Here is a 12,948-nt window from a genome sequence, read left to right on the forward strand (position 1 = left end):
TTGTCAGTTTGATAGCCTTCAGCGAGGCATTCAGAGCCCAGTCTGTTTCTACCTTTGGGTTCTGATTGGTCCAGAGCCAAGCTAGACCCCAGCCATGCACTGGTCCCCCACTCCTCCGCGCTGTATCTCTCCTGGGGTTCCACAGTATGTCCAGGTTACCTTGCTTGAGGACATCAAGGACACCCTTCTGTTCTAGGTCTCCCTCAGGATTTTAGGTTGTTGAGAAGTGAGCTAGAGCCCACCTTTTCTCCTTCCTACCCAGAGAATTTGGGGGAACTGTTGGTCAGAGCCCCCAGGAAGGCCCAGAACTGACCATCCTCCCCAGGGGCCACGAAAGTCACTTTGGTTTCCCGAGTCCCTGCAGAGTGGGCGGTGGGCACAGCCTCCCCTCCCCTCCCTCGCTTAGGTTCCCCGCACTCTCCAGGGCCTCCCTCCCCCTGTCCCCTCTCCATCTCCAGACCCCTCCCGCTACTGCGAGCTCCGCCCCGCCACGACGGGGAGGGGGCGCCGAAGGGGCGGGGCGCCGCGCGGCGACCGGCGCGGAGGGGGCGTCGCGGGGCGGGGCGGGGCCTGGCGGCGGCGGCGGCGGCGGCGGCGGCGGCACCGGCGACACTAGCGGCAGCGGCGCGCGAGGGCTCGGAGGTACGGGCGGCGCGCGGCTCCGGCTCGGGACGCCTCGGGCTCGGGCTCGGGCTCGGGCTCGGGCTCGGGCTCCGGCTCCGGCTCCGGCTGCAGCTGCTGCAGCAGCGCCCGCGCTCCGGCGCGCTCGGCCTCCCGGGCCCGCCGTGGAGCGCAGTTCGCGCGCCCGCCGTGCGCCCGCCGGTGCTCTCCCCGAGCCTTCCGCGATGGCAGCTGCGCCAGGAACCCCGAGCAGCCTCCGCCGGCTGCCCGTGCTCAGCGTCCTGCTGCTGCCGCTGCTGGGCGGTGAGTCGCGGCGAGCTGAGGAAGCGGGGCTGGGGAAGCGCGGGAGCGCCGCGGGCTAAGGGGGGCAGCGGGGAGGTGGCTTCGGGCGGCTGGGCCGGGCAGGACCGGGAGCGGAGGAGAGGCTGGCGGCGGGCGCGAGGTCCCCGCGGGTCCGCTCGGGCCCCGCTCCCTGCGCGCCTGCGAGGACGCTTTTCCAGCCGCCCCAGAGTTTTCCCGGCCTGAGCGGAGAGTTTGCTCGGGAACTGCGGGGAGTTGCTGGCCCCTGGGCCCCGGTAGGGAGTTTCTTTTCGGGAGGGAAACGACTACCTGCCTACTCTGGGGGGCGCGGCGAGGTGGTCGGCGGCGGGGGAGACGGAGTCCCCGGTAGCCACCGCCTAGGTGAGGGGGGCCGGCCTGGTGCCGGATGCGGGACCGACCTGCGCCGCGCAGAGCGCGGAGCTTTGTTACCTACGCCGGCCAGCCGCTCCCGGTTTCCCCCCTTCCAAGTGCCCGGGCCGGCTGGGACCCTTGACGGCCCTGCTGGGGCGAGCGGAAGGAGGAATTAGGGGCTGCGCCGTCTCCTCTAGCTCCTGGGCCCGAGCCCTGAGCCCACTCCCAGCCGGGTCGAATCTGGGGAGCGGAGAGTCCGAGGCTGTCGTGGTGACTAATGTGTGAAGGCCGCTGCCAAAAGCGGGCATGGCCGGCCTGCAGAGGTGCGGACGCGGTTTGTTCTGCTCCTTCCTGGATTTCCATCCTGTGTCTCCGCACGGAGGAAAGCAAAGCTCTCATTCTGCGGGCAGAAAGGCAGAAAGAGTTCATTCTACCCTTTCTTGGGAGGGTCTCAGCGTTTTGATGAGGGTGTGGCCTGTATCTTCGGGGCAGACTGGACCCGAACACCCCCACCCCCACCCCCACCCCGCGCGCCTTTATTTCCTGTCTAGGTCACACCTGAGAGTCACCACTGAGGTATTGAAGTGCTTTACAGGAAGGCACCGAGCTACCTGCACACCACAAGCAGCCTGGACTGGATAGATGCCCCCTGCCGAAAAACCCCACAACACACACTCAATCTTTGGTGATGAGGCTGGCAGCAGTCCTTTCTGGAGGAACTCTGCCCAGGACAGCTGGTCCTAGCTTATCACTTTCCTCTTTCTTGGAAGAGTGGCCATAGGGCTGGTGGGGGTAGAGAATTGTCTTTTCTGACATCTCCCTGGCTTGCCAGCTGTTGAGGGGGTTTTGGTGGTGATTGTATCAGCATCTCCCCCAGCCCTAGCTTAAAAGGAAAGGTAACCCACTCAAGACGAGAGGTAAGAACAAGCTCCTGGGATTCGTAGGAGGTGTTTCTGGAGCTGCCCTGTGTTCCTTTTGATGTGTAGGGTGGTTATTGCTCATGGCAGAACCCACATCTCCCAGAGGAAGTATGGAAGTTTTTTTTTTTTGCAGCCAGGATCAGGGGCCCAGCTGTATGGATGAGCAGCCCTAGCTTACAGGCATCCTTGGTTGGTGGCTGTTTGGATTTGGGTGTGTGGGTCGCCTGATACGACTGTCTTCACTGCTGATGTTTAGAATTCTGGAGTCAGGGGAGCTTCTGGTGGAGACTGGGTCCTTGTTCATTCAACAAATGCTAAATTCCTTCCGTGGGAAGACGACACTGATGTTAATTGATGTTAATCCCAAGACGGGTGTTTAGTGGGGGGAGGTCTTGTAGGGGGAAGTTAGGGCAGGCTGAGGGCTTGGGGCTGGAGGTCTGCAATCTCCTATGGGGGTGGGGAGATGTCTTGTGCTCAACAAAGGAACATTTTAATGAGAGCCTTAAATCAGTTCCACCAAATGTGCCTTGGTGTGGAACCTGTCCATGTGCTGTAAACAATTTCAACGGAGGCCGAGGGGCCTGCCATCTTCTTCGTGAAATCCGGGGACTCAACCCACCCCCAGACGTCATGACTTCAGGGGGGGGCAACGATTTTTTCATAGATTATACAGTAGATTTTTCCATTTCATTGTTTAACTGTGTAATTAACTGGAGTTTTAGTGAGACCCTGCTGTTAATAAGGCCGGAGTGAGGGACCTAGGCTGGCTAGGTTTGTGGATTAGACCATTTTGAAGTTTGAGTAATTATGCTGTAAATGGCTGAGTAGCTTTCCAAACTTTGAGATCCCCGTCGTGATAAATACGGTGGAGGGGGAGGAGAGGGCTTGACGTTGGAAATCTGGGATTCTTAACCCCAGCTGTTTGCACGGTCACTTGTGGTCACAACCCATTCCTGTTCCCATCCCCCTTTCTCTGGGTTCTTCCTTTCTGGCTCTTGTGTCTTTGGGGGAGATTGAGTTGTCACATTCGGAGCTGGGTTGTCCTGCAGATTCCTTGAAGCTCTGCAGCCTGTCATTCAGGCCGAGGAGTTGCTTTTATCAGTGACAGGTTTCCTCAGTCATTGGGACGTACTGTGGGAGGGCAAGGGTAATCTTTGTACATCGCTTCCTGAAGGATCCAGTCACACTCCTGGCGTTCAGAGCAGGGCTGGGTGGTGGAGGGAGCTCAGGCCATGGAGACCTGAAGTATTTGGCCCAACAGCACCTCAGACTTGGACGGGCCTTGTGGCCCTGGGCAAATTTCTTGACCTCCCAGTTTGGCTCCTCTGTAAAGTAACTTACTTCCTGAAGTTGTGCAGAGGATTAAAGAAATGAAGTCTATAAAGGGCCCCTTTCTTGTTCTTCCCTCTCCTGGGGTATGCTTCCCACATACCTTTCCAGCCTCGCAGCAGTCACCCCCAACAGGAAACATTTTCCACCTACTAGAGCTTCCATTGCAACCCAACTAGTCAGTTTACCATCCCCTGAAACAGGTGTGGTTTCTTAGCCCTTCCTCCCCCCCCCCTCTTTTTTAAAGATTTTGTTTATTCATGAGAGACACACAGAGAGAGGCAGAGACATAGGCAGAGGGAGAAGCAGGCTCCACGCAGGGAGCCCGATGTGGGACTCGATCCCGGGACTCCAGGATCACGCCCTGGGCCGAAGGTGGTGCTAAACCGCTGAGCCACCCAGGCTGCCCCCTTTCCTCTCTTGCCCAACTCCACTTCCTCCCCAAAGCTGTCCTGGTCTCCTGCCAGAAAGATTCCTGTAGAACTTTTGGACTCTGTCATTCTTAGGACCTCTCCATATTTGAGTTTTGACTAAAGCGCTCTAAGAATTTATTACGGTATCATTTATAATGGGTCCTTCTCTAGGTTTATTAAAAAGGTGAATGAGGGATCCCTGGGTGGCGCAGCGGTTTGGCGCCTGCCTTTGGCCCAGGGCGCGATCCTGGAGACCCGGGATCGAATCCCACGTCGGGGCTCCCGGTGCATGGAGCCTGCTTCTCCCTCTGCCTGTGTCTCTGCCTCTCTCTCTCTCTCTCTGTGACTATCATAAATAAATGAAAATTAAAAAAAAAAAAAAAAAGGTGAATGAACCTATTGGGTACAGGGCAGGGTACTCAAGGGCACAGGTAAGCAACCCCTTTGCCTCCTAGCTGTTGGGGGTCTTTTGTGCCCCTTCCAGCTTCTCTGGGTTTGGGCCACCTGTTGGTTCCTCCTTGCGTCTGCTCTACAATGACTGAATCAAGGGACCAGACCTTCCTTCCCTGTTCTGGGCCGTCTGTTCTTTGTGGTGGTTTTCTTGAGTTGAATGTGGCAACGGGGCTTCTGGCTTTCTCCAAGGGTTCTGGGCACAGGCAACCACCTGTTCATAGAAGCTGACCTGCCTCGCAGGGACCACACTTCAAAAACTGAACTGTGTCGGGCCACTCAAAATAAGTTCCGCAGAGAGGTGGCTTCACCATTCCTTGGGAGCCCAAATCAGAATCCCAATTGCATTTAGTAAACACCCCAGGTGACTGCACTGCATAGTTCCAGAAGTCCTGGTCTCCTATAGAAACCTGAGATGCCAAGCTTTCAAATTAGGGGCCCTAGCTCTTAAATGGTATTTGAAGATTTAACTTAAATAACTTTTCATTCACATGAACACTCTTTGTTGCGATATGTGCACATAAACATTGACTCACCAAAAAAACAAAAACAGAAACACCTCACTTTGGGTTGAATTTGTCTTAAATTTTGTCAGGAAACTTGTCCATTAAACCTGTAACTCCAGAAGGCGTGCAGCAGTAAGTGTGATGTCCAGCTCCTCTAGAAGCCTCAGAGGAGCATACGCTCATTTTATAATGAAATTGGATTTGTTAGGGAGAAATTTGGTTGAAGGGTGACTTTTCAGGAATCTGATTCGTAAAGGGTGGCAACGTCTCTGCTGGGCTTCAGTGGTTGTAGTGTTAAAATCTTCAGAGGACTTCATATCTTGGAGCGAGGGGGTTTGTGTGTTTAAGCCAGTGGAGCTTCTGTGAGATTCATCTGGGATGGATGTTGGCCGGTTCAGACTCTGATATTGAGCCAAAAGCAGTTTGCGGCCAGGGATTCAGTCTTTGGTGTTTTCCTGGTGGAAGAATGGGTCATTACACAGGGTCAGGTACCCTTGGTCTGTATCCCTCGGTCTCTCTCTGCTGTCCCTAACCTCAGTAGCATGTTTCTCTGCTGCTGTGCCCCTGGCTGTACCCTTGGCAGAGCCACAGGGGTTACCTGCTCGGGGCCACGCTTGCCGGTGTTGGCTCTAACTTTGTCTTCTTTGAGCTGCCTGCCTGCCTGCCTGCCTGCCTCTTTCCTGGATTCATCCTCTGCCCCCAGCCCCCATCGCCTGGTCCTTTTGTCCCTGAAGCCGTGAAAGTTCTGCCATGGTGGCTTGGTGAGAGTCCTGTCTTGGGGTTCTCTGAGTTCACCGCTGAGTGCACATTTGGTCCTGCCGAGCCCCCTGGCACTTTGGTGGAGCTGGCACAGGAGTTGCTGCAGCTAATCAGTGGTTTGAGGAAGCCCTCTGTAGTATGTCACTTTTTCCATCCTCTTCTCTGCGTTTAGGCCATTTCCCTCCCAGTAATGCACAAGAAGCAGTGGGGCAGGGAGGAAGCTTTGTTGGAAGGGCTGACACACACAGGCGCCTTTTCCCTCTTGCGGATCGGGTTCGGGTCTTCAGAGTCCAGGGAATGAGTACACAAGTGGGTGGAACACAGTCTATCGGGTGACCTGTAGATCCCAGGCTCCTGCCAGAAACTTAGATTCTGATGAGCTAGGGTATGTATGCATTTGCTGTTTTAGGTGGGTATTTAATTTCTGAAAACTAGGTCCCAAATTGTGGTTTAGGGATTCTGAGTCACATGATAGGAAGATGTAGATTTGTGGTCTAGAGACCATCAGGTAATAGAGTGGAAGCAGGGGATCCCTTGGTGGCTCAGCAGTTTGGCTCTGGCCTTTGGCCCAGGGTGTGATTCTGGAGTCCTGGGATCTAGTCCTGCATTGGGCTCCCTGCATGGAGCGTGCTTCTCCCTCTGCCTGTGTCTCTGTCTCTGTCTCTCTCTGTGTCCCTCATGAATAAATAAATAAAATCTTAAAAAAAAAAAAAAAAGAGTGGAAGGGCAGATAACCAGAGGGCCTGTTTAAAATTTGAGTTGTCTGAGTCTGACTGCAGACTTGCCCATCAGAAGCATTGGGGAAGAAGCCAGAAAAGATATTTTGCTTTCTCATTTGTTAAATTCTGTTATAGGTTTCGAATAGTCAATCCAGTCACAGTTCAATCCCAAACTCCATTTTAAAATTGTTTCCCAGGAAAAGTAAAATAAAACAAAATTGCTTCCCAGAAGATTCTTACCTACATTCAGGTCTGAGAACCACTGAATTGCTATAAGGGGTTTGTCATGTTAAACTGGAGCTGTGGGGGCACCTGAGTGGCTCAGTGATTGAGAGTCTGTCTGTCTTTGGCTCAGGTCTGATCCCGGGATCCTGGGATTGAGTCCCACATCAGGCTTTCCTCAGGGAGCCTGCTTCTCTCTCTATGCCTTTGTCTCTCCCTCTCTGTGTCTCTCATGAATAAATAAATAAAATCTTAAAAAAAAAAAAAGGTGGAGTTGCGGTGATGAGAAAGGTTGGTGTTGATACTGAGGGGCTTAGGATGGGGTTAGTTCATAGTGTCTTTGAGGGTCTTCCATGGGTGAAGTGTCTCAGTTGGGGCAGGAGGCAGGAAGGAGACACACTGGAGAGATGTGAATCACATGAAGTGTGGTCAAAGACATGACTTGGTAAAATGTTAAATAGAAGACATTCTAGAGTGTATAGGACAGTAAGTCCATGACGCAGGAGCAAATGAAGAGTGGAAGGGCTTCAGAGAAGAGAGGGAATTAAATTGCTAATAGACGTAGGCTACAGTGACCGATCAGAAGGGTAGAAAGGCATTGGACCAGGAGTCTGAATACTTGGCTGCTTCTTTTTTTACAGATTCATTAATTGATTGATTGGTTGATTTGAGAGAGCACACAGAGTGGCTTGAAGGGCAAAGGGAAAGGGAGAATCGAAGCAGGCTCCCCACTGAGCAGAGAGTGATGTGGGGCTTGATCCCAGGATCCCAGGATCATGACCTGAGCGGAAGGCAGACTCAACTGACTGAGCCAATCAGGGCGCCCAACTTGGCTGGTTCTTGTCTTAACTCACACATATCAGTGCATAATAAAGAAGGAGAAGTGACATCTGTGGTCCTATGACACCTGCTTTTCTGTATTCTGGTTCTGGCGCAGTGGCTACCTCCTCCTGACCCTGAACTGGTTAATTAACCTTTTCAGCCTCAGTTTCCTCACCTGCAAAGTACAAGTGCCGCTGATTCCTCCCTTGCCCCCTCCAGGAAATTACAAGGTAGTGCTTCCACTGGAGGTGGTTGACCAGGAGGGCAATCCCTCTGGCCAGCGTTCCTGTCTCTTTCCAGGGACTGCCCTGACCCTTTATCTCCTTTTAGGATGGCAGCCTTTCTTTCCAGTCCTCAGTTTCTAGAATGGTTTGCAAGGGCTCAACAGAGTTGCTCCAGACTGGCAGCTTTAGAAATGGTTTCCTCAGGCAGCCTGGGTGGCTCAGTGGTTTAGCACCGCCTTTGGCCCAGGGCGTGATCCTGGAGACCCAGGATCGAGTCCCACATTGGGCTCCCTGTATGGAGCCTGCTTCTCCCTCTGCCTGTGTCTCTGTCTCTCTCTGTGTCTCTCATGAATAAATAAATAAAATCTTTAAAAAAATGGTTTCCTCATTTGAGAGTACAAATTTTCTAAATGAGAGTACAAATTTTCTTTTTACTTTTTTTGATTATTTATTTATTTATTCATGAGAGACACAGAGAGAGGCAGAGACACAGGCTGAGGGAGAAGCAGGCTCCATGAAGGGAGCCAGACGTGGGACTCAATCCCTGGTCTCCAGGATCACGCCCTGGGCTGAAGGAGGCGCTAAACCGCTGAGCCACCCAGGCTGCCCGGGTCTCAGTTTCAACAGCAGCTTGAAGGTGTGGGCTCAGCCACCTTGCTTTTCCTGGTGGGAGCTCTTCTCCCTCTGTCTTCACAGCGGATTCTTGCAGGGTGATCGGTGCTCGGTCGGCGCCGCTGTCTCCCTGGGTGTGCCGATGTTCCTCTAGGGAGTGAGTAGTAAGCTGTGCTTCTTGCAGTCTGGGCTGACTTTATAATACCCATGGGAAGGGCCTCTGTGATCGTAGAATGGCTGTGGGGTTTCCCCAGTCCGTCACTCTGGTTAGCTTGTGTGAACTTCTCGCAGTATTGTAGGGAGGTTCCTAAGGTGTGGTGTGGTCAGGGATGGAGGGCTCTCTCTGTGGGTTGTTAAGGAGGGCAGAGTGGGCACTAGCATGCACTGCCTCTCCCCTTGGAGACACACTGGCTCTTTTTTTTTTTTGCCTCTTCTGGGGGTGCCTTTGGTGAGGCAGTGAGGAGAATGATGGCCTGTTTAGGGGATGGCTGAGGTGTCCCAGCAGCTTGCTCATAGAGTGCCTTTGTGCAAAAAAGAAATAGGCGCCTTTCCTCCAAGTGAATGCAACCCTGCATCAGGACACGGCAATGTTTCAGTGTTTATACCTTGGTTGGGTATCTTGAGCAGTGCACAACCTATACAGTCACATGTGACTATCTCATTGGAATGAGTGGCTCTTTGCTTCTCAGCTGACAGGCCAGGATGATTTCAGTGACCTCTAGTCTAATACTGTGTTTTAGATGAGCCATTTACTCTATTCTCTACTCTTCATCTGCCTCCTGTGGTGGTGAGCTGGGGCACTGCTGCTCATTCCACAGTGTAGGAGAAGTCTGGGAGGCTGGGGCTCCAGGGCTGTACCCACTCCACAGTATATGTCTGTAGCTTCCTCTGTTTTGGGGCTCCTCCCCCCACCGGAGGATTTTACTGCCTTGCACATGCAGGCTTCTAAAGCCTTATGTAATAATTAATAAAGAAGGCTGGCTGGCTGGCTGAGTCTTCAGGGAAGAGGGACTGCTCAGAGTTTATTCTACATCTCATTAAGAAGTTCTGGGCTTGCCTCTCTCCCTGGGCACACTGGAGCCTCCAGTGGCCCCAGGTAAAGTGTGTAGGCTTTCCAGTTTGTATGTATGTATGAATGTATGTATGTGTATGTATGTATGTATTTATAAAGATTTTATTTATTCACTTGAGAGAGAGAAAGCACGCAGAAGCGGGCATGGGAAAGACAGAGGGAGAGGGAGAAGCAGGCTCCCTGCTGAGCAGAGAGCCCAGAGTGGGGCTCAAACCCAGGACCCTGAGATAGTGACCTGAGCTGAAGGTAGATGCTTAACCAACTGAGCCACCCAGGTGCCCTGCCTTTCCTGCTTTAGAGGAAATCCTGCAGTAATAGTAGGATCTCTTCAGTAGCAAAGATTGGTTATGGTGGGCTCTAGTTCTGGACATACACCTCCAGGGTATGAGGGAGCCACTGAGAGGGAGACATGGGCCCTGCTCACACATTTGCCGCAGACTGCCCATGTGACATGGGGCAAGTCCCACATGCTGCTCGGGCCTCAACTTAGGACTCAAGACCTTGGCAGGCCTTAAATGTGGTGACCTTTGGGGGCTGGCCCGGTGTTGCCCTCCACATCTCACAGGCCCTTCTCCTCACCCGTGGTTTTGGAGAGAGGACTTTAAGGGCTGCGTTTTGTTCTGGAGTCTCTAGTGCGTGGGCACCGATGTGTTTAGACTCGATCAACTGGTGGTGTGGGTATGAGGCTTTAATTCCTTGGGTGCAAGGGGGAATGGAGAGGTTTGAGTAAATTCTGGAAAGGTTTGGGAGAGAATTCTTATGAAGGGGAAAAAAATTTGTGTGTGTGTGCGTGTGGTTTTTTTTTTTTTTAAGATTTTATTCATTTGAGAGAGCACTGGAACACACACACAAGCAGGGGGGAGGGGCAGAGGCACAGGGAGAAGCACACTCCTCGCTGAGTAGGGAGCCCCTTGTGGGACTTGATCCCAGGACCCCCTCCATCCCAGGACTCCAGATTGTGACCTGACCCAAAGGCAGACACTTAACTGACTGAGCCATCCAGATGCCCCCTAAAAGAAGAGTTTTTGAGTAAAAGAAGGCAGAAATGTGGGATGCCTGCGTGGCTCAGTGGTTAAGCACTGACTTTGGCTCAGAATGTGATCCTGGGGTCCTGGGATCAAATCCTGCATCGGGCTCTCTACGGGGAGCCTGCGTCTTCCTCTGCCTATGTCTCTGCCTCTCTCTGTGTGTCTCTCATGAATAAATAAATAAAATCTTTTTTTTTTTTTTTTTAAAGGCAGAAATGAGGTTAGTCCTCAAGTACTAGGGGTGACTAGTGCTTTGGTGAGGAACACCTTTTCCTTTGCACAGAAGCAAGAACAACTGAAGGGAGGCTTCAGGCTGGGATGGGAGAAGGGGCTGGCTGCACTTTGGGAGAGCCTCCTCTGTAATCCCAACAAGTGTACCCACTGTTGACAGAATGCGTTCACTCACACTGACAATTGATCCGATTAACATGGCTCAGAGGTAGGCTGGATAAAGATGGTTGGGTTTTAGGGGTGGGGGAGGGTAAAGGGATGGGAGGCCTTTGACAACTAGAGACTCTGAGGTACAAAGTATGATCCACTGAGGACTTCGGAACTAGTAAGTAGGAGAGCCAATTCTGTGCTCTTCTGTGTCCCAGGGGCTATGGAGTGTTAACACACACATGCCTCAGAGTGGGGTGAATGTCAGGGAGTGGATTTGGCAGACAGGAGAACTGTCTGGGTGGCTTTAGGAGCAGCCCAGTTACAGTCAGAGGATAGAAGAGTGTTTGCTCTTTCTACACAAGGAGCGTATCTGTAACTTAAGCATGGAGGGCCTTTTGTGCCGTAGCATTCAGGATCGCCAATTTTTCTCTTTAAAAAAATTAGCTGTTGTTACAAAACAGCAAGGTTAGGGTTTTCAGTGGTCCATTCAGAGGTTTGTGGACGTTTTAAAGTTTTTAGAGTTATGTTCAGACTGTGTGATCTAGAAGTCCAGAACACTGTGCCTGCACCCCCATGATTAGGGCTTTTCTCCTGAACCTCTGAGTTCTCCATCTCTTCCACCTGGTGCTTCTGGAAGGTCGAGGGCAGTTACAGGTCCTGGCTTGCCAGGTGTGCTGCCACATTCCAGGCTCATGTGCCTGCTGGGAGTTTACAGTGGGTGATGCTGTGCTGGAGACCACGTAGGTGGTAATAGAGTCATCACCGCTATGGTTAATAGAGTTCTGCCGCTAACTGTTGTATGGATGGATGTGCCCACACTTGGTTGTATAGGCCCTGGCACACAGTAGGGATGCAATGGATATACGGTTCCCTTCCATTTCTGATTTTGGAGGCAAGTCATTTATTCCTTTTTTTTTTTTTTAAGATTTTTTTTTATTCGTGGGAGACAGAGAGAGAGAGAGAGAGAGAGAGAGAGAGAGAGAGGCAGAGACATAGGTAGAGGGAGAAGCAGGCTCCCTGGGGGGAGCCTGACCAGGAATCATGACCTGAGCCCGAGCCAAAGGCAGATAGATGCTCAACCACTGAGCCATCCAGGTGCCCCAATTCTTTTAATTCTCAAGAGATTTCAGAATTTCTTGGACAATGACCTCTGAAATCCTGGGAGATGTACCTTTTTTTTTTTTTTTTTGGTGCCAGGGATATCTCCCTTTAGCCGAGCTGTTAACTGCTCTTGGTAGTCCTGCTTCTGAAGCTCTCAGGTTCCGACATGGGAACCTGTGTCCTATCGATGAAGGGGACAAAGTGGTACTTCGGTGTTCTGATTCTGCTCATCAGTTCAAAACAAAACAAAACAAAACAAAGCCAAGAGAAGGATCCTTCAGGTCAGCAGGTCCTTAGAGAGGAGATGTGCTAGGATAGCATTTGAGATCCCAAGTTCATTTCCAGCTACCCGAAAAACAAAACAAATCACAAACAAAGAAAATGGTTGTCTTGCAGCCTTGGGAAGGTGGGGGGTGGTGGGGGGAAGAAGTGCTGTTGGCCTTGTAGCTCCAGCTACAAAGAGCAAACCATTCTATCTGTTTGGTTAATTTAGCAGATTAACCAGTTGTTAAACTGACCAATTTAAAAAATGCCCAGCTTGCTAGCAGCTTCTTGCCTGTGATCCAGCCTGTGATCTGGCCTGTGATCCTGGCTCCTCCTCCACGGCAGGGGTCTGGGCCTCCTTGCAGGAGGAGCTTCCAGGGGAGGAGGGGTTGCTGGGCCTTGGAACAGCCCCGGGGGGCCTAGAGGAGGATCTCTGTCTTCTCTTTACCACCACCACCACTGCCTTTCTGCAAACTCCTTAAAACAAAAGGCTTTTATCTCGTAAACATGGCACCCTGTGTACAAAAAGTGTCCTAAATTTGTTGGCCGGGTGCAGGGAAAGAGGTGGCAAATGTGCTCCTTCCTTCCTTTCTGGGGAAGGGGCTGGGGTGCTTCTTTGGGCTTGCGTGCCTTTTTCACTCTTTAGTTTCCGGTGCCTCTTGAACATGGCCTGAGAGGTCCTGCTGAGCTGGCCTGCTATGTCCCTACTTGAGCCTCCCCGTGAGACTTAGTTTCCCAGGCCCCCCAAGGCTGCTGAGGGCAATCCAGAAGGGAGGCAGGAGGGCCTGGGCCCAAGCCTGGCCTGAGCTTGGGTGGCACCTCTCTCCCTGTCC

At 52.4% G+C, this 12,948-nt stretch overlaps 1 protein-coding gene across 1 annotated transcript in view; it reads left to right on the forward strand.

Annotated features, from left to right (window-relative positions):
- The first annotated feature begins 601 nt into the window (after window positions 1-601).
- PTK7 (protein tyrosine kinase 7 (inactive)) overlaps window positions 602-12,948 on the forward strand; it is a 64,153-nt gene continuing 51,806 nt past the window's right edge. Inside the window, exon 1 of the mRNA XM_055329789.1 lies at window positions 602-924. Coding sequence (XP_055185764.1) covers window positions 846-924 — 79 coding nt within the window. The 5' untranslated portion in view covers window positions 602-845. The remainder of the gene's footprint in view (window positions 925-12,948) is intronic.

This window comes from Nyctereutes procyonoides, unplaced genomic scaffold, assembly GCF_905146905.1.
Source record: "Nyctereutes procyonoides isolate TBG_1078 unplaced genomic scaffold, NYPRO_anot_genome, whole genome shotgun sequence".
NCBI classification, from domain to species: domain Eukaryota; kingdom Metazoa; phylum Chordata; class Mammalia; order Carnivora; family Canidae; genus Nyctereutes; species Nyctereutes procyonoides.